The 22,107-nt window shown below is 34.7% G+C and overlaps 2 protein-coding genes across 2 annotated transcripts in view; one reads left to right on the top strand and one right to left on the bottom strand.

Annotated features, from left to right (window-relative positions):
- CTNNA3 (catenin alpha 3) overlaps positions 1 to 22,107 on the top strand; it is a 1,652,440-nt gene that overhangs the window by 509,837 nt on the left and 1,120,496 nt on the right. The window lies entirely within an intron of this gene.
- Positions 14,292 to 22,107, bottom strand: part of LRRTM3 (leucine rich repeat transmembrane neuronal 3) — a 181,965-nt gene continuing 174,149 nt past the window's right edge. The window contains exon 3 of the mRNA XM_060082666.1: positions 14,292 to 14,501. Within this exon, the coding sequence (XP_059938649.1) occupies positions 14,292 to 14,501 (210 nt within the window). The remainder of the gene's footprint in view (positions 14,502 to 22,107) is intronic.

A 22,107-nucleotide genomic window follows, 5' to 3' on the forward strand; every position in this document is an offset into this window, starting at 1 on the left:
TTCCACAAGGGTTTAGGCAGAAAATGAAAAGAAAAAAAATAAGACAAGAGAACCAAGTCAGTTAAAATATTTTAATTACACCCCAAATCAAAGGAAACTATGGAAAAGCCTGGGAAAGAAGAAATTTTTATGGAAGCTTATGATTTTAGATCTGGTATGAAATAAGACAATTATAAAATATCTATAATATACTGAAAAGGGTGGAAAATGAAGGTGTATTATCATAATTACCAGTTATAAATAAATCAGTTGTTCATTATTTCCATTCAAAGAACAAACTGACAGCAACATCTATTCATTGAGTGAATGATTCAGTTAATAGTTTTTCATGTCTCATTTCTGACACTTTTTGGGGAGATAAAAATACTGAAGTGATTGAAATACACTGTGCTAGAGTGACTTGAACATAATTTATTACTAACAGTTACTCTTATTTCTAAAAAAAATTTTAATTTTTTTTCTCCAGAATGAAATAGCTTAAATGCTAGATGCTTCAGGGTTTGCTTTGGTAAGAACCTTACCATTTGGGAATTTCATAAGCAGTAACAGGTGAATAGTGTGGATATTTTTCATGTATTAAAAATTTATACTGGTATTCCTGAGGAGATTGGTGTGTTCTCTGGGATACCGTGACTCTAGGCAGAAGAGGGAATGTCCTTCAGTGGATTTCTTTTTGTCTTACTGTCCATTACAGTACCACATGTAAATACACCCCAGTGGATGAGTTTGTATCACATAATGGTTTGGCGGAAATAATCTTATATATATATATATATATATATATATATATATATATATATATATATATATATATATTAGCAATTCTCATTAGCAAGCTTCTGGATCTTTCATAAATACACAAATATAGTTACGTAAAGCCAAGTCATTGAATGTTCAAGGGTTTCGTGGAAGTCCTAAAATCCAACCACAAGCAAAGAGCTCCTTTTATGAAAAGTGTCAAAGGATCTTTTTAAAAGGGAAGCTTTGAGCCTTATCTGAATTTTTTTAAGCACTGGGATACTCAATTTATTGGAAAAAAGACTTACTTTGAAAACTAGGTTTGGTTGTCAGATCTGGAACTAAGTTAAAATAGAACCTTCTTGGCGCGCTAATAGAACCGCATAATATTGTGTAATTGGACAATTTATGTTGCAAGATAAATTAATATAAACTTTTCCTCTTCAAGTCTTATTACCTTTGCTCACTATGTGAGCACACATATGCAATGAGAAATTTAATAGAAATAATAAAATATAGCCTTTCTAGTGATCACTAGCTTAAAATATTTAATTATGCAGATGTTTTAGTCCATAAATTGTCACAAGTCCTTTTGGAAGTAGATGGGGTGGGTACAAGCCTGAAAAGGAGTGGTAGAAATTATCAAAGCCTTTTATTTTAGCTAGCATTAAACCCTATGAACCTGGAATTTCCAACCAGCAGATGGAGTTCTAATAGTATTTCTCAATGCCTCTCTGGAGACTGTCCAATTATTTGCCATAACCATTCCATCCTGCTCTTATTGCATTCAGGAATGTAAGTGTCAGTATTTCACACTAATTGTAACAGGGCCGCATAAAATGAAAAGCAATTTTTTTTTGTAAACCAACTGGAGTTTCTCAGGCTAGATTTTGCTGCTCTTTGATAGGAATTAAGGACAGTCATGAAACTTCAGAAACCTAAAAGCTGTTGTAATTTTATAGTCATTAAAAAAATTACACAAAATTTTAAAAATGGGAAAAAATTATACACCCTACGTATGCAACATTTCAAAGATAATATTCAACGTACTCATACTAAGAATATTTTAGGTATTTAATATAGTAGATAGTTCCAGTCTAATGAACTCAGTTTTACGGGCTCATTTACTACAATATAGCATAGGCCACACTATAGATAACTATCTAGAGTAAAAATTTATATGTAATTTATTTTTGAAAGAAATTATTTGAATATAATATACATTTCATTTCCATATATAGGATTGTCATGGCTGCCCTTGCCATACTGCACACTCTTCATAATCCACAAGAATATTTTAGGAGACCACTAAGAAACAAGTTCTTTGTCATTCACTAAAATAGCATTCTTCATGATGAACTCTCTTCATGTTAATATTGTTATATTCTGGAATTCTAATATTAAAATATATTCATTTTTATAAGTGGGAAGATCAGAAAACTGTGCCTTGAACTAGTTACTGAATTCACTTCAACTGTTTTGCCTCAGCTTAATGTAAGTTGCATTCTTGAGAATTTAATAAGAAATTGCCTTAAGCACCAAACAAACAGTGAAATCCTTTGGGAATAATGGTAGTCTCATAAAGAGAGGAATTTTTTAAGGGAAAAACATATTTAAAGAAATAAAAAGTTAATGATATTGAGCAGCTACCAGAGCAACAGTGCTTATTGCTGTATCAGATGAACTGACCACTTTACTAATATTTTTCACTTTCTAAAAGAATTGTTTGATAGAATACAAAAGACCCTATTTATAACCTAATTCTCACTCACTTTAATATCAGTCATGTCATAACCAGTAAGTGGTGAAAATTTAAACTGCACAGGCAAATATACCTCTTCTACAGTTTTTCACATATTCCTGAGGTTAGAACTTCAGTATAGCCTTTTTGACACACACACACTGGATTTGCATGGGACATGTTAAAACAAAGCAAAATAAAAACATCTGACAATCCATTACACTTATTTCCTTATTATTTAACAAAATTCATATGTCCTGAATTTACCATGGAATGGCTAAATTGAATACTTTTGATTGGAGGATTAAATTTAGAAGATTGTGGAAGGGGAAAATTTTTAAAAATCTTCTTTAGTATTTATACATGGAAAAAAATGGAGTAGCTAACTATCTGAGGAAAATAATAGACTCAGAAACTATCAGAGTTCTAGACTTCTAGAAGGTAATACTCATAAACATCTAAAATACCTCCCAAATTTCATTAGGAGTGGGGAGTGGAGCCTGCAGGACAGGTGTGAGTTGTGTGACTGGCAAACTTGAGAATGCAGGGTCTCAAATGGCATTTACTTTGAGGATTTTTCTGATTTTCTTCCAGCAAAATTAATTATTCTTTCTCCATCAATCCTATAGCATCATGCATATACTTCATTTTTAGAAATATCACACTGAATTGCAATTATTTATTCACTTTTAAGCATTTGATCACTTTATCACCTATCTTTGTCCTTGGCATGTTATAGTAAAAGCTGAATAAATACTTATTTGATTGAATTGAATTAAAAATGCCAAAGTAATTGATATAATATAAAGGATAATCCCTATAGAAAAGAACAGGCGCTCAGAATAAATACCTGTGAATGAAAATTTATAACTATCAAGTGACCACAGAGATAGCTGCAAGTTAATAGTCCAAATGATAAGCAAAATTTGATAAAGAATGTTTCTCAACCTCATTTGTGCTTTTAAAATATAACAGCTTTATTGACAGTTGTCTGTACTTTTTAAAAAAAATGTTGGGGTAGGAGTTTATTAATTAATTTATTTATTTTTGCTATGTTGGGTCTTCGTTTCTGTGTGAGGGCTTTCTCTAGTTGTGGCAAGCGGGGGCCACTCTTCATCACGGTGCGCAGGCCTCTCACTATCGTGGCCTCTCTTGTTGTGGAGCACAGGCTCCAGACACACAGGCTCAGTAGTTGTGGCTCACGGGCCCAGTTGCCCCGCGGCATGTGGGATCCTCCCAGACCAGGGCTGGAACCCATGTCCCCTGCATTAGCAGGCAGATTCTCAACCACTGCGCCACCAGGGAAGCCCTGTCTGTACTTTTAAGGCAGAAATAATTCTGCTTATTTTGTTAAATTTTGATGTGTTCATGAAATATTTTACTGTAGTGAAAATTAATATTGAGTAAATGTGAATTCTATTAGTGGGTCTGTTTTCTGTTACCAAAGTGATTTTGATCATGACTTTTAATCATATTCTACTTTAGTTTATTTGTGAAATGTAGCAATCAAAAGTAAAAGTTGTGTTTACTTTTTGAAATAAAAATTATGGTTAATATTTACCAAGGTTAACATAAAGACTGAAGAGGTTGTAAAAAGAAAAAGTCAGTCAATTTGTAGGCCATTTTTTCACCTGATGCCGAACAGTAAGTTGACTGAGGATGTTATAATTATTAGCTTCTAAGAAATTATTTGATTTAATTCACATAATTATTTTAAATTAATAAAATTGTCTGAATCAGTCTTCAAAATGCTTTATGAACATTTTAATGAAACAGATATAACATTTTCCCAAAGGATTAATACTATTTAACACCTCCCCGCCCCAAAGAAAAATAAAACACAATGAAGAAATAGCAATATAAAGAGAAATAGAGTTGAGGAAAAGTTGGGAAATATTTATGTCCATCTAGAAAGGCCACAAGTTTGCTGTGGCCAGAGTAAAATTTGGGTCTGAACTTTTAGGCAATCAGGACAAAAATTGAGTTTGGTGTTTCTATGCCAGACAAGCATGACTCTAACAAATACTATTGAAGTAACAAATGTACGTAAATAAAAACACAGTGTTCTTTCTTCACTTCCCTCTCTTCATTTTAGCCATCTGAATACTGTTAGTCTTACATTCTATATTTCTATCTCAGTTCTCACTTTTGCCCAGAATTATCCCCAACAACTCTGCTAACTTTGATTTCATCTTCCGATTGCCGTCTGCACTTACATGTATTCAATTTAGCTTGATTTTTTTTTCTTAATATGAATGCCTTTTCTCTTTGCTGAGACTATAAGTCCCTTGAGAACAAGGACTATATCATATACTTTTTTATATCTCTCGAAGATTCTTGCTTTCCACTTGACATATATTGGTTATGTAATAAACACATCCATTATATTGATGTCTTCAGTTGTAGCCTTAAGTGAATAGACTTTTAAGTATTTGGCTTATGAAGCGGACTTTAAATGGGCAGTTGGTAGGGGTCAGTTTGTCTGTATATCTATCATCTGAATTTTAATTCTCGTTCCACAATTTAGAAGCTGTATGTTATCAATACATAGTCATTTTGAGCATCATTTTCCTTATCTTCTTAAGGGATAACAATAGTACTTACTTCATAGGGTTATTATTAATCCTGTTAACCATATTAATGAGTATTAAATGAATTAATACAAGTAAAATGTTTAGAAAAGTAAACATTAAGTGTTAATTATTATCATTTTGTTTTAAAGCACTTAGTACTAAGTCATTATTTCTGGAAATAATTAAATTCTGGTGGCAATTATAGAGCACAGTCAATTGTCTGCCCTCAGAAAGTGAAGCTATATGACAATAAAACCATGTCAACATTATAGAGAATTATGTTTATATTCACAGTAGCTTGAGGGCATATACTTATCTGAAATCTCTATTTGATTATTAAATTTAAAAGAAGTGACCCCAAACTACATGTTTTATATTACTTAAAGTATTTATCTGTTAAAAGACACTTCTTCCTATCCCTTTATGGTAGTACCAAGGTGTCATATTAGTTCACAAATTTTTGTTCCATAACTGGAATCAAATGCAAGGAAAACATTAATAAGGGCTACTACCCCAGCCTTATGTTATTCTTTCAGAAAATGATGAAGTACGACAAGGGTTCATTGTGAAATAGCCATATCTAAAATCCAACAATGGTTCAAGAAACTCAAGTTTGAAGTTTGTTAAGGAGGAACTGGCAAAGAGTTTTGAAGGATGTCCAGTACACTGATCTTAAGATTTCATCAAATCCAAAGGTGAAAAATTGTCCACCTCACAAAGATCTCAGTTTTTTCTCCAGATAGCTGAAGTTCAGAGATATTCGGTGTCTTTCCTTAGACCTCTCTGTTATAAGTGTAGTCAGAGTAGAGCTGGCATGGGTCTCTAGGCTCTTGTCTCAAGGCAATAATTTCCTTATTTTATAAGTATAAAATAACACCCATAGATAATGAATATTACAAGTGTCTTGGTCAAGAACTGCTAGAGAGGACTTTAGAAACCATATATCCAGCTTGCCACTGCGGTGGACATGCTATTCCAGTAATTGCGCTATAGTAGAGCAGAACGAATAGGGTTGATCCAATCTTTCACCATGTTTTCATCAGACTGTTTAGGGCATTGTCTTTATGTATCTGTAATTGAAAGCAAATATATCATTGATGTAAAACAGTAAGCACAGATGGAGTATATTTAAAACACAGTTCATTTCTCAACATCAGAATCTGACTAGGTATATATGAATTAATGTAATTACTCATGGTTGAAAGCAGCAATTTGGGGCTTATATTTGGGCTATTTCAAAATGGATCTTGAAAAGAGTTTGAATCTTTTATTCTGACTTTTCAGTTTTTCTCAGGAGAAATAATAGTGACAGTTAAAGTATTTTTTTATCCTTAGTATTCTCTCTTTCGGTAGAATGAATTCTGTCTATCTATTTAATATGTATTGCCATCACAAATATCTGTTTGTTTTTATGTCCCTAATGTCAGTATTGGTTTTTACTGATGACATTAGATGACATAAATGTTATTGTAAATTTTAATTATTAGTCTTAAATTTTAAAATTACTTGCAGGTTATCTAATGAGAATAAATCACATTTCTTTTACCTACCTCTTGGTATGTATAGTTTTTTTGTCTTCTTCATTGTCCTTTACCACATCTTCAACCCAGATACAAGGAGCATCTTTGTTGTTCCAAATCAGAATTACTTTAGATATTTCAGTTATAATTTCTGTATGGTGGTCGTGGTACCAGGATGAACAGATGTAATGATATTAGATTCAGGACGCTAGAGCTTCTTTCTTTGCTGGATTTATTAAATGTTTTAAATTTATAGCATATAGTTTTATCACAGTTGTAGTAGTGGCAATTTTTAGTAGAATTGTGACTTACAGAGTATTTTACTGGCTCTTGAATCCCATGTGGATTATTAAAAAATGTTTTTTACATGGATGTTACATATTCAGATAGTGTGATGGAGTAAAATGATAATGTAACTTCTCGATTATATTACCTTGGGCTTGTGCAAGTTCAAGGAGAAATAGGAGAGGTTGTTAGTCCAGTGGTTTAATAAAATGCTCCTAGAGACACTAATGGAATCAAGGCACTATTTAATAATCATTTGTTAATAGCTAAAACTAAGGGAGATTTATTTGAAGATGTGAATTTAAAAATAAATGTAAAAAATTTTATTTGGCCACCTGCACATAATGATGAAAACATTTGTATTACCTTCACAAGGGAAATTATATTTATTTTTAATTTAAGCTATGTATTATTGAATATGTCCTGAGTAACAGGACAAGCAGAATGTACATTGTTATAGAGGTTATCTTCCTGCCTCCTTTATGTAACATGCTCCCAGATCCCATATCATTTGTGTAAGTAATGATACTTCTACAAAAAATATGGATATCTACTTATCATATTTTTGTCATAAGTTTATAATATGCTAGGAAAATTGGAAATGAAAATACAGCATGAGTATTTGGGAGTATTTATTTGTTTGTTTCTTTGTTTATTTATTTTTGCGGTACGCGGGCCTCTCACTGTTGTGACCTCCCCTGTTGCGGAGCACAGGCTCTGGACGCGCAAGCTCAGCAGCCATGGCTCACGGGCCCAGCCGCTCCGCAGCATGTGGGATCTTCCCGGACCGGGGCACGAACCCGTGTCCCTTGCATCGGCAGGTGTACTCTCAACCACTGCGCCACCAGGGAAGCCCTGGGAGTATATGTTTTTTGAAGGATTTTTTCTTTCAAATATTCATGCTTTTTAGGAAACAATGTATAAAACTTCAAGAAAATAATAGATATTTCTTGCCATTAAGTTGCGGACTTGGGATATTGAAGGAAATCTCTACACAGTGTGAAATAGCTTATGCAATTTTTCTGTTTAGGAATAGGAAAGTACATTCTTTTCCTCCTGTCTCCACACCCCTTATTAAAATATATGAGCCTAATTATATTGATTGTGGTCTTTGTTAACATTTGAAAATGTGTTATTGGGTGGTAGGAGCACATCCTTAGTGTCAGGAGCACTGGATTTGAATCCCCAACTCTACTCTACCAAGCCTTAGCAAATTATTCAGCTACCATGATTCTTATTTTCCTTTTTTTTAAAATGATGGTTATACCTGTTTCCTAAGATGGTTTGAGAATGAAATGAGGACAACACAATGCCTATTACATCATAAATTAGTCCTTCCTCTCTCCCCAACTCCAGGTTTTCAACAGTTATATTATTATCCATGAAAGCAAGTAATAAATTAAGTGAATAATCCAGCTGATTTAAGATAGTTTTCAGAGATTTCTGTTGAAAAAGCTAGTGGGGAACAAAATCTATAAATAACACAGTTTGTCAGAAAAAACCTGACCATTTTATATATAGTTGTCCTTTGTTGCACATTTTTCTAATCAAGAAAAATGTTCATCCAGGCTTAGCAAACTAGATTCACATTGGAATAGGAAAGCACAAGAAGAATTTTAGACTAGAATAAAAAGCAATTGAATGACTTGGCAAAAGTAAATTCATCTGAATAATATTTTGCAAAATTTAGCATGCCTTAGAGACTAGCTTCAGAGATTCTGACTCAGTAAATCTAGTATGGATCCAAGGGATTTGGGCTCATTTTGATTTCTTAATAGTAGCTTTGACTCTGTGATAGGTGACAACAGTTTAAACCAATAACTAGAAAAAATATAACTTGTCAACTTTATCCATTCATATTATTTTAATAGTATTTTTTATATTAGTCCAGATAAATTCCCTAACTGAAACTGACTGAAAATGATCACTCTAGTGTCTATAGACCTGCTTGGAACTAGAGAGTCCTTTCTTTTATACAGTCTGAGGTAAAGACTGCACCATAGAACCTTTAAGGCCGTGTGCTGCATTATGCAACACAAGATACGTGTAAATCAGTTTACAAAAGATAAATTAGTGAGTGGTGTTTCAGATTAGAAAACAAGAAGGATTTACTTCAAGGATCATTTATCATATAGTCCCTTAATGTATTTGAAATATTATTTGATTTATACAAAATAAAATTTCACTTAATTTTTGGGGAAGATATATATCATATAAAAGAAAATCTATAAATAGATGGGAGAAAGGAGGAAGAAATTCAAGAGTTCTCTAGGTCCTAGATGGCTGAGGCACTCTTTTGCTTTAAGGGCACTGTCTTTAATAGAAAGGTAAATAATCAACTGTGGACTTTTTTAAACATCAATTTTACCCTAACTTAAAAATGTTACATATAAGCCTCTTATCTCATAATAAAATCATTATGTAAGCCATGAGAGACCTTTACAAATAACCCATCACCGTTTTGGTATATATTTTTTAAATTTTCAAATATTTCTTCCCCATTACAGTTGATACTAAAATGAAGCACAGTTTCTGATTGTCAGTCTTCTCCACCCTTGTGGGTATGTCAGAGTTTTGAAAGCCTTGACCCTGGATCCTCTGCCTTTAGTACCTCTCTAGTTAGGGACAGCTGTGGTGAGTTGAGAAGGTAATAAAAGTAGTTGGAGGCTCTTACTTACTGCGAGACTAACATATCTGTATTTCTTACTGTATAATCAACCCATCTGGACCTCGGGACTTTTTATGTGTTACGAGGTGGTTATACCATTACCCTGACTGATAAACTGTTAAGAGCTACGCCACTGTAAGATGTTATTATGTCTACTCTAGAGATTTCTTATCCTTTTTCCTGAGGCTGAATATCTGCTGGTTCTATTACTTTTTCCTTCATTGGCTACCATCTACCCAGCAGAAAATCTACATCTGATTTTCTTTCTTCCAGCTTACTAATCATTCACATCAGGTACCTGTTTTCATGTTTTCAGTTTCTTTACTTTTTTATTTTTTTTATTTTTTATTTTTTTGCGGTACGCGGGCCTCTCACTGCTGTGGCCTCTCCCGTTGCGGGGCACAGGCTGTGGACGTGCAGGCTCAGCGGCCATGGCTCACGGGCCCAGCTGCTCCACGGCCGGCATGTGGGATCTTCCCGGACCGGGGCACGAACCCGTGTCCCCTGCATCAGCAGGCGGACTGTCAACCACTGCGCCACCAGGGAAGCCCTTTACTTATTTTTAATGTTGAGTTTGAGAGATGATATCTGTCTTCCAGTCAGGAGCAGAGAAAAATATATATTCTTAATCTCATATACAGTGGTTTTATTTTAGAAAATATTTTTGCAAAAAAGATTCTATTTCTAAGCAGTTTGTGGAGTCATACTGATCTGATTTCAAGTCAGGTTTATGTCATTTGTCTTGAATGTTAAATTTGGGCAAGTTTTCTTTCCTTCTAAAAATATAATTTATATTAAAATCTGTCTGATTTTGTGGTTTTGGGAGTAGGGATAGAGACTTGATAAAATGAGCTAATCAAAAATATTATTTGCTTATTAGTATATGTTTTTTCATCTATACATCAGTTTGGATGAATTACATTTCATTTTTATTGGAAGGAGAATAAAGAAAGTTATTCTCCATTAAGATGGTTGTAAGAATTCATGGTTCAATAAGTACTTTTGCTGAAACAAAGAAGGAAAAAAAGAAAATTACAAAGGTTTTTCCAATTAGCTCTGAATTGAGTGTGTGTTCAGTTGAACATGTGTTAAACATATGTTCAACCTGGCACTATGAATCTGTTTTATAACTCTATGCATAATCTCGATTTTGATGATTTTTGTTTTTTTGTGTGTGTTTTTGGGTTTTTTTTTATGCTTCTCAATTTTATTCTGGACCTTGGGACCTATATACATCCACTTCTTAGAAGCAACCATTCTACACATTTACAAATGATATGATTTGTTAAGAAATTTATGACTTGTTATACTTTTTTTTTTTTTTTTTTTTTGCTGTACGCGGGCCTCTCACTGCTGTGGCCTCTCCCGTTGCGGAGCACAGGCTCCGGACACACAGGATCCGCGGCCATGGCTCGCGGGCCCAGCCGCTCCGCGGCATGTGGGATCTTCCGGGATCGGGGCACGAACCCGTGTCCCCTGCATCGGCAGGCGGACTCTCAACCACTGCGCCACCAGGGAAGCCCTGTTATACTTTTTGAATAAAGAGTTTTAATGTGAGAGCCCAGAGTAGCACACAAAGAGTCCATTTAGCCCGTATATTATACAGATAGAGGAACTGAGTTAAATTAGGGATTACTAAACAACATGTCAAACATTTTTTCATTCTATTTACTATCTGGAATTTCTCTGGCCCTGATCAGAGAGGGAAGGCTTTTAGTATAGTGGAAAGACTAATAGGGTCTGAATTTTGAGAGTAGTTCAACTCCACCAATTATTAGCCCTGTGTTTTTGGGCAAGTCTCAACTTCTTTGATATTAATGTGTCTTCATAGATTGGTTATGAAGGCAAAATGAGATAATTTATGTGGAATGTGGTTTGTAAACTTCAAAACACCGCATACATGTGTTTGCTGTAGCTACCACTGTTATTGTAACCATGCTGGGCTGAACTGCATTTTTCAACTCCAAACATAGAAACATTTCAGCTGTTTAAAGAGGTGAGAAGTAGACAGGAAGGAAGACATGGGGTGGTTAGAAAGAGGAAATGGGAGATTACTGAATTCTGAAAAAGACAGGTTAGAAATAGGGATTTTAGACACAAATATATAAATTGCAAATGTATGGTAAAGATTCCAGACACAATCTCCTGTAGCAGGTTTTCATTTCCCCAAAGCCCCCACACCCCGGGACATGGCAGAATAAAAATTAAGCAAACAAGTAACCCTGCATCTTTTTTTTTTCCTGCTAAAGATCCTTTGGGTTTAATATCAAATATGACAAATACCAAAATTCTTAGTTTATTTGGCTCTTAATGTACGTAATAAGTCCTCCGATGCACAGAGCTAAGACCTCCCATGCACCTGGTTTCAAGGTGACTGATTCTATTTATAGTTGTTCACTTCAGATGAACTTAAAATGTTTAAGAAAGAAAGCAGTTTGCTTCAGGAAATAAAGGGCATATATTTGTGAGGCTCCCTGGAACCTTTAACATTTCTAAAAATCATTTGTCAGTTTGAAAATGTCTGGAAAGAGAAGATATAAAATGCTTATTTACACAAATTAAAAGATATTTGAATCTTTGCAAGGACAACTTCTATGAGAAAAAATTGCAAGTGACATTTTGGTTTTCATAATAAATAAAATTTTGCATCAGATTTCAGATCCATACATAATAGATTTATAATTAACCCTCTATAGATTTGCTAACTGCAAAGCAAAATATCAGTGTAGAGGCTTAAGAATACTCTGACAGTAATACAGTGCAAGGAAATTAGAAATTGGAAAAAAGAGATTAAAATTAAACTAAAAATGACAATTTTCTGAATAGCAAATAATTTATGCAAAATATGTTACAGAATCTGGAATGCTAGATAGTTGATACAAGTACTGTGACATTTAGTTTCATTTAAATTAGTAAGAGTTTGCTCTTCCAACATTTTGTTTTTTTCCCTTCTGACAGTATATTTTCAACAAAAATTTGCTCTTGATTTTTTAAATTCATTCTCTTTGAACCTGCTCTTAAATTTGCCATGATAAACCTGCATAAAACTACACTTTTGAATTTCTTTGGAAGAAATAAAAACGTTGGAAGTTTGACATTGGTTTTCACAAATTCTTTTCTTCATTGTTTTTGACTGTGTTTGATCCCTATTAGATTGACATACTCTCAACCTATTTTTGATGTCATGAATTAAAAATGACAACATAAAAAAAGCACTTCTAGTGTAACAGCAATTGAGACTTGCAGTTTTATATTTAAAAAAACCCACAAAAGTATGTGTGAATACCATAGATAAAATAACAATATTTTCAAACAGTAACGTGTGTCAAGCAAACAACAGAAACAAGTTGATTATTTCAGCCTCTGAAAAGTCAGGTTTTCATAATTTGATTGAATTAACTTTATAATACAATGGATAATCAATACATGATCTGGGGTGGTTTCAAATTACTCTGGATTATTTTTCAGATAATTTGGAGGTGAATCTCATTATGAATAGCAATATAAACAAGTTAGAACATATTAAGGATGTTTACAGTCTACTTGCGTGATAAAGTTCCACCATGGCTCATATCTGTATTGAATCAGCTGTAGATGTTTAGAGTTCTCTCCCAGGAGAAAATTGATGTAGCACACAAAGTGAAAATTTTCATATATTTCCTTTGAGATGTTCCTAAAATATAGCCTCACCATTCTAAATGGGAAATTGTCTTAAAACCAGGCACATTTTGCACTGATGGTTATTTTTAGGTAAACCACTTTGGGTTAATTAAGAGAAAAATTACTACTGTACAATTATTATGCTTTATTCTCCCACCTTGGCCTGAAGTAATGAGATGTAACAGAGTTTTTCTTTGTCACTGGCAGCTGCACCTTTTAAGTATATCAAACTCTGTTGCTGTGGTTACGGCCTTTGTTTCCAGTGATGTTTTGTCCATGCTTCCCCCCACCCTTAACAATGGGTTACTCAAAAGAATGAAATAATGAGTCATTCATTCAGAAATACGTTGTTAAAATATCCCTCTTTATCATTACATTTCACTGCTTAGAAACTAGGCTGTAATTCAAGGCAACAGTTAAGTCTGAGAAGTGTTAAAAAATCTTTGATTTTTTTCATTTATAAGAAAGACCTGTCTATGTAATTGAAGAACTTCTTATAAGTCTCAACAAACCCTTTTTGGTTAATGTATTATTTCTGGACCAAGTAGATAAAATTCTACGCAGTAAGCATGATAAAAATCGTGCATGTTTTGCACAGCACAGAATTTGAGAGTCAAGGTTTCTGGGCACAAAAGCAGTAACAAAACAGTCCCTACAAAACTGAGTAATTCTGAATAACACAAGAAATAATTTTTGTTAATTTAAAATTTTAGAAACTGAAATACATAAAGTTTGTAAAGTAAAATGTAATTAAATTATGGTACTGTACATACGAGTTGTTTCTATAATTGAAATTTTACAATATGAAAAATACATTAGCTCTGTACAGTTTTTACAGGTAGGTAGGATAAGTTTTGAGAAAAAAGATTTTTTTTTTCAGGGTCATACTCTAAGTCAAAAAAATAGTGCACAACTTAGCTAATTATAAAGTGTAGAGTTGAAACAATTCATGTCTTCTTTACTTCATGAATCAATCTTGGATTTTTGTTTAATTTAACAGGGGATTGTTTTCTTTCGTTTTTAGAGTCCACAATGAACAAATCTTCCTCATTTTGTCCTTGAGGTTACAAAGTTTGATGGCAACCCTTGGTTACCAATTAGCTCAATTAAGCCAGCTGCTGTTTATGGTCACTGATTCGGCCAGCTGTTGTGATTGTGCTCAGGTCCAGCTCAGTCTCTAGGTGTGTTTCCATCGTATCTTCCTGTGCATTCGTTTCAAAGGATTTATGAGAGAGAAGTTCATGATGCACCCCACAGTAACTTATTGTGGGCTGGTCGTATGCCAGAAAAGTTGACACATTCATTGATAAAGGTATCTGGGGAAAAATGACACAAGAAAAGTCAGTTATAAAAAGACAACTTTGGGGGCAAGATTTGGGGAATGTGAAGTGCTGACCTGACTAACTTCCATGGGTACATCTGTGACTGAAGAGTCCCCCGCTATCTCACTAATGTCCCTCATTCTCATACTAGCACGCAGAATGCAACAGTTCTAAAGCCTGAGATGGAGCTGCTCAATTCTTTTTTTTTTTTTTTTTTTTCCGGTATGCGGGCCTCTCACTGTTGTGGCCTCCCCCGTTGCGGAGCACAGGCTCCGGACGCGCAGGCTCCGGACGCGCAGGCTCAGCGGCCATGGCCCACGGGCCCAGCCGCTCCGCGGCATATGGGATCCTCACAGACCAGGGCACGAACCCGTATCCCCTGCATCGGCAGGCGGACTCTCAACCACTGCGCCACCAGGGAGGCCCTCAATTCTTAACTAGAACCTTCAGATAAATAGGAACCTAAGCGATTCTGAAAGTTTTGTTAAAAAGGTCAGAAGAATGTTTTTCCTCAGTGAGGTAAATTTGTAGTTTTAGAACTAAGAAAAATATTATTTGGTTACTTATGGTATTGGAATACAATTGAACAGTGGTTCTCAAACTTTATCATGCATAAAAATCACCTCCCCCTTCTTCAGCTCCAACATCCACTTCCCTGATTATTTTTAATTTAGTAGGTCTGAGGTGGGACCTGTAATTTGCATTTCTTATAGTTCCCATATGATACTGGTGCTATTAATCCACACACCACACTTTGAGAACCACTGCAGAAGAGGATTGTCTAGGTAAGTCATTCTGGCTCTTCTTACCCAACAACTTCTTTTTTTTTCTTTTATTCCCACATTTTAAAGTGTTTTTACCTATATGATCTGGATACTATAACTTAATATTATTTCAGAAAAGCTATAACATTGTAACATGCTATGAAATAAAGAGTAGGGTTATCTTCATGATGGTCTTTTTTTTTTTTTTTTTTTTTTTTTTTGCGGTATGTGGGCTTCTCACTGTTATGGCCTCTCCCGTTGCGGAGCACAGGCTCCGGACACGCAGGCTCAGCGGCCATGGCTCACGGGCCCAGCCACTCCGCGGCACGTGGGATCTTCCCAGACAGGGGCACGAACCCGTATCCCCTGCATCGGCAGGCGGACTCTCAACCACTGCGCCACGAGGGAAGCCCCATGATGGTCTTTTTAAAAAAGCACCTTTTCTTCACTCCCATATGTGCTCTTTTGGACAGTAGCAATGATGGTGCCTGACTGTGCCATGATTGCCGAAATAGTCCTATACTCCTGTGGCTTTGTCACAGCTTGGCCACTGTCAGTAAAGATTGTGGCTACATATCCCCTGTCAATACCTTCTTAATATTTATTTTGCCATGAGCATTCTTTGAAACATTAATGTCTGTAGCTTGATCCATATATCTAAACTAAGGTTTAGAGAACTCCCAGGAAGAAACTCTGGCTTCTATGAAAGTCTAAAAGCAACAAAGGATGATGCTAGTTCGAAGGAATCAGTGATATATATGTGGAAGGGACGCTTGCTAATTGCAGCTTAATGAAATGAAGCAAGTTCTAAAAATAGGAAAAAGCAAGAGTGACCATTGTGAACAGAAGGGAAACGTGTTACAGACAAAAGGTAGTTTGAAATGTAATCAGATGTCAAAGTCTAGAGATTATTCCCATTTTTTTCAATAAGATTAAAAAAATTGTTCTAAAAAGTAGGCAGTTTTGAGGAAACTTCAGCCTTGATCTCTGTTTAATATCCTAATTACTAATTCATGTTGTTGAATTACCTTGGATAAAAACTTCCACCATTCTTATTTGGTGGTAGATAAAATATATTTCTCTTTGGTCACCTCAGACTAAATTCCTCTGATGTCAGCTAAGATTGGAGCCCAAAGCTAAGAAAAATAGAATGCCTAGATTTTATTAACTCCTTCTTTACTTTCTTAGTCCTTTTCTCCATACATAAGAATCCTTTTTGCCTCTTGTCTTTCCATCCCTATCTTTCTACCCTTATTTAGTTTTCCTTTAGTAAAAATTAGTTGAGCTGTTATTTCCTTGTTTTCTCTTGTATTCACTTCTTTTGAGATTATAATTTCTTTTTAATGTGAACATTTCAATGTATCAAACGTGTAATGCTTAGTTCTTGGAGACAGAAATGTAATCCCCTTCATCAAATTACATTCCTGAGAACTCTTCCTATTTATGTGAATTTTTAAAACTTTGAAGCATGCTACCTGATGTGTGAATGAAAGACATCATACACTTTAAAAAATGGTCAAGGTGATTGAAAGATCATAAAGAAAATAATATGCTTCCAAAGATGCTCATTTAAAATAAGGAAGAACTATTGTTACAGATGAAATAGCTCAGATAACTAAAATACAATATATTATTATGCAAAAGTAATTGTGCAGCATGAATAGATTTGAGTTATATGAGAGAATGAAAAATTGGGTATGTGAGTTTAACATTAGCCTCTGGGAAATCAATGTTCTGTAATGTGTTATGGGTCATATATCTATAGGATTTTATATACTTGTTCTTATTTGTCATGGAAACTTATGCTTTATATATGCTACATCATTCCTGGCTTACTTGGAATTTACTGTGAATAATTCATAATTTTTATGGTGATGATTTATGAAAAATAATAAACCATGATACCTTTATTCTGTGTGTGTGTGTGTGTGTGTGTGAGTGTACACAATTTCCTGCTTGATTTATTATCTAGAGGCTGCTGGTATCCAGAGTGCAAGTCCTAATTTGAACTATATCAGTTAGGTAGTTAGCACTCATTATTTATTAAAAAATCCCACATATTTTCTTTATAGAGTTTCTTGTTTGGGGGTATGTTTTATTTTAAAACTCCTAACCCCTTGGTTATACTTTTTTAATGTCAAGTCATATTTTTCACATTTTAATCTTTCTGAAATTAGGATGGTACTTATAATTAGTGTGGATGTTTAACATGTATTTTCTTCCCTGAAATTGAAAGTGATTCTTAAAGTTGATGATATCTTTTTTTATTTATTTATTTATTTATTTATTTATTTTTGGCTGTGTTGGGTCTTCATTTCTGTGCGAGGGCTTTCTCTAGTTGTGGCAAGTGGGGGCCACTCTTCATCGCAGCGCACGGGCCTCTCACCGTTGCGGCCTCTCTTGTTGTGGAGCACAGGCTCCGGATGCACAGGCTCAGCGGCCATGGCCCACTAGGCCCAGCCGCTCCGTGGCATGTGGGATCCTCCCAGACCAGGGCTCGAACCCGTGTCCCCTGCATCAGCAGGCAGATTCTCAACCACTGCACCACCAGGGAAGCCCCAATGATATCTTAATATCAAGAAAATAACATACTAAGTTGTATTTGTAAGTAGAATTTAACAGCTAAACGTATCTGAATACAACATCACAGTAGATTTTCCCAGGTTGACTTAAATGATTTTGAAAATCTGAAAGTTAGCATTAGTTATATTCACGTGTATATTCATAGGAATATATACATGCATTGACGTACACATATACACAATATAGAAAGACATACATAAATACACATATATGTAATATACATATATATATATATAATCTTGTGGCCAGTTACTTATGATTTCAAAATTATTTAAATCTGGTATGGAAAGTGCAAATTTTGGTGATATATTAGTTTTGGACAACTATTTCATATTTGTTGTATAAAATATATACATAGATGTATACTGTATATATAGAAATATTATTTACACACACACATGCACACATAGTGGCTGGGTAGTGATGGAGAGGCTATCCACTGGCATTAAGCAAATATCTTGAGGCTCAGATACAATCCATGTAAATCCATTCTTGTCACCCAGTCAGTAAATATAGCAGCCCTTTCTCCTTCCTCACATAATCGTCAGTCATGTGACCTTGTGCCCTATGCTTTCTTTTCCCTTTCCAATCTGACCTGGGTATTCTCTATTCATCTTCTCTGTCTCTGTCCCTTTCTCCATTTTTACCTGATTTATATTAATGTGCTGAAGCAGGAGAGGCACACAGCCATGCTCTCCCCTATGGATAGAGTATTCAACAGGACAGTCCCAGTTTATGCTTATTGTCCCATTTTGGAAAATAAATCACTTTACTCAACCTACCTGAAGATGACCCAAATATGTTTTGTTTGTCTGTTTGGTTGTTTTGCGGTACTCGGGCCTCTCACCGTTGTGGCCTCTCCCGTCGCGGAGCACAGACTCTGGACGCTCAGGCTCAGCGGCCATGGCTCATGGGCCCAGCCGCTCTGTGGTATGTGGGATCTTCCTGGACCGGGGCACGAACCCGTGTCCCCTGCATTGGCAGGCGGACTCTCAACCACTGCGCCACCAGGGAAGCCCCCAAATATGTTATTTTATAAAATGAAAATGAACAGCAAGGGCAGTAGAAAATATAAATCTAATAAGCCTCTGCTTCCCCAGACCTTTTGTTACAGGGCTTTATTTAAAGTGTCCATAGAGTTTTCTTGTCCTATCTTTCTGAGAGAACAGTTTCTTTCGGTGAATTTTAACCTGATAAACTCCTATTTATAATTACTTACAGTTTCCTTCGATACTTTAGGTCAGTATTTTTCAGGTGAGTTAATTATTCTTAAGGCATAACTTATAGAGATCCAAGAATATGAAAACTTAACTCCCCAGAAAGCAATATGATCTAGAGTCTGAACTAAGAAATCATTATATGCTATTCTAATGATGAGAGGTAGAAGCTGACATTATTTAGGAAATTCCCCTCAGGAAAAATTTCTACTCTGCTAAACTAGTTACTGTCTTGACATCAATGATATTTGCCTAAGCAGTAATTTTCCAATGTCTGTCTCAACATCACATATATGTACCTTTCACATACGCAAATTTTGTAATGTTAGATGAATAAAAATAACTCATTATTCTTTTTCCCTTTCATTTAAAATGTTCAAGCTTGTGACTTTAAGGGGAAAGAATAACTTTTTAAAGTTTCCAGTTTGTGATTAAGTAAAAATGGTCATTTTAATCTTATATTCACTGCAAGATAATATGTATATTTGTACACATATATATGTGTATATATGAATATGCATGTGTATTGCTCATATTCTAATTAGTTGGTTACAGGCCATTTAAACATCTTTTCCGTAGGATAGCAAGGATTATTTTAAGTACAGTAAGTACTCTGAAGAACAGAAAATGACAGTCCGCTTTTGAGAGGGAATAATAAAAAGGTTGTTTTTCCCTCTCTAGAATTGCAAAACATAGGAAATATTTGCTTGTTGAATGTTATTTCTGAGTAGAGTTCTTCTAAGTATAAATATTTCTATTGATTATCATTGAGTAGAATGCTCATGCTGTTCCCATATATCACGGGGGAAATCTTCTATTTTTATAAGGCCAATGTTACCTAGCGAGGATTCTACCTCTCTAGGTTGTTGAAAGGATGTTACTTTAGGGTTTTTGTAGCTAACGGGGTTTTGTTTTTCAGTAATCTGTATGTAGTGAAAGAAACAGACTTGCTTCATGAAGGAATTAATTTTTTGAGATGTAGCCTTTATCACTATCAAGACATTTTTCCCTATTTTATGTTGTAATTCAGAGGCCTATTATTTGACATTTGTTTTTCATCTACTAAATTTAATGAATTTTCAGTTGAGTCAATTTCTACCTATTAATATATAAAATAAGAAGCAGGCATTATAATATTTTTCCAATTACTAGTATTTCTCGAATTTGTCTCTAAATTTGTCTCAAACTGGGCTCATTATCTCTGGATACAAACTAAGTTCTTCCCATGGTCCTTTTTCTGTTTTGGGGAGCACCGAGTTAAGTCAGCTTTGCCAGTGCCCTTCAACACTTCCTTGTCCCTTGTTCCAAATGTCCCATTATTTGTCAGTTACTTTGTTGACATCAATGACATATCTTTTACATGCATCCACTTCTCTCATTTCTGTTGCCATTATCTTGGCTCAAAATATTATTACCTTGTTTACTTTAGTGATTGCATGACTGGCATGCCTAATCAGTAGAGTTAAAAATAAAGCTAAATATTTGTAAATTCATTCTGGAGATTAACTATATTTCTATTTAATTCAATGTAAGCAGCATGTAGAAAACAGTGAATGCTTTTTTCTTTTTCTTTTTTTATCATGTCTGAATCATTACTCTGTCTTTGCAAAGAAGTGGGATTTGAAATATACTTTATTCTGGAAATTAGATTCCTTAAAAATATTATTTCATATGTACATATAGATATATATGAGTACACACATGTACATATCACACCACTGCTTGTAAATTTCTCAATTTATTTAAAGAAGTGTTTTAATTTTTTCAAAATGCACTTGCTAATGACTTTATTCTTGTTTATCTTGATGCCTAAACTTTCTGTTTCATTTATATAGGCTATGTAAATTTTCCAGACTAGCCTTTGGTTATGTTAGAGTATGTGCAACTTTATGTGTATTGGGGATTGGTTAGAAACATTTGTTTCAGTGCTACCAAACATGAGTTTTGTGTACAGGCTGGTAGTTTTACTGGTGGTAAAAATAGAAAGTTGTGTCTTTGGTATTACTTGAGTAATATTAAGAAACTTGATGGAAAATATCTTTTCTACTGGCTTGATTCTTGAAAATCATGTTACTAATTAATATTTTGTTTTCTAAGTATTGAGGCAGTTGGTAAAATGTAAGTATTATATAAGGAAAAATAGTGTAAGAAATTATCACACTGCAGCTTGGTTCACTGGAAGAGTGTCGAAGTTTGCCTAGATGTTACCTCTGGTCCTACCTTAATTCTTTAGGATTTCTGCAGTGATTTCTCTTCCTAGCCACCTGAGCAGCTGTGGGAACTTGTTTCATCTCTTGGTCCAGGACACCTGCCTGGACACGTCTCTAACATTCTCCTCATTATCATCACTGTCATTTATTGAGCATTTACTGTGTGCTAGGTACCATGCTACATGCTGGACTCAGGTCATCTTATTTAAGCCTCCCAAGGCTGTTGTAAGATAAATATAATTATTCCCATTTTACAGTTGAAAAAAACTAAGACTTAGGTGGTTTAAATAATTAGTTAAAAATCATTTACCTGGTGAGTTGCAGAAGTGGTTGCCTGACTTCCTAACTAGTATGCTTTATTTCTTATTTATCACTTTATCTAACTCACACTGGCTTTGGAGCCTAGAGAGGTAAACACAGTATAATGTGTCTGATACTATTTAGACATCAATTATCAACATTGGATCTTATTTCCAGTAGGGTAAACACTATGATTTGCTAAGCTACACTTTAGCTTTCTGATACTGCTTTTTACTTTGGGTCCTCAGGAAAGAAACCTATAGTTGATCAGGGATTCACGATGTGGATGGATGGTGACAGCTCAAAATCAAAGCTCTCTTCTTCTTACTAAGCTCATATTGGCCAAATACAAAATGTAAGGGGAAGGGTCTAATCTGGAAAACATTCTGAACTGGGATAGGAGCCTTACATATACTCCCAGATAAAATATGTGTAAGATTATTTAGGGAGACCTTTAGGGATTTTAAAACTAGATGTCTGTGTTGACTTGGAAATTGGTAGAAATGTTTCCCACCCATTAAATGAT

The sequence above is a fragment of the Mesoplodon densirostris genome, chromosome 1 (genome assembly GCF_025265405.1).
Source record: "Mesoplodon densirostris isolate mMesDen1 chromosome 1, mMesDen1 primary haplotype, whole genome shotgun sequence".
NCBI classification, from domain to species: Eukaryota; Metazoa; Chordata; class Mammalia; order Artiodactyla; family Ziphiidae; genus Mesoplodon; species Mesoplodon densirostris.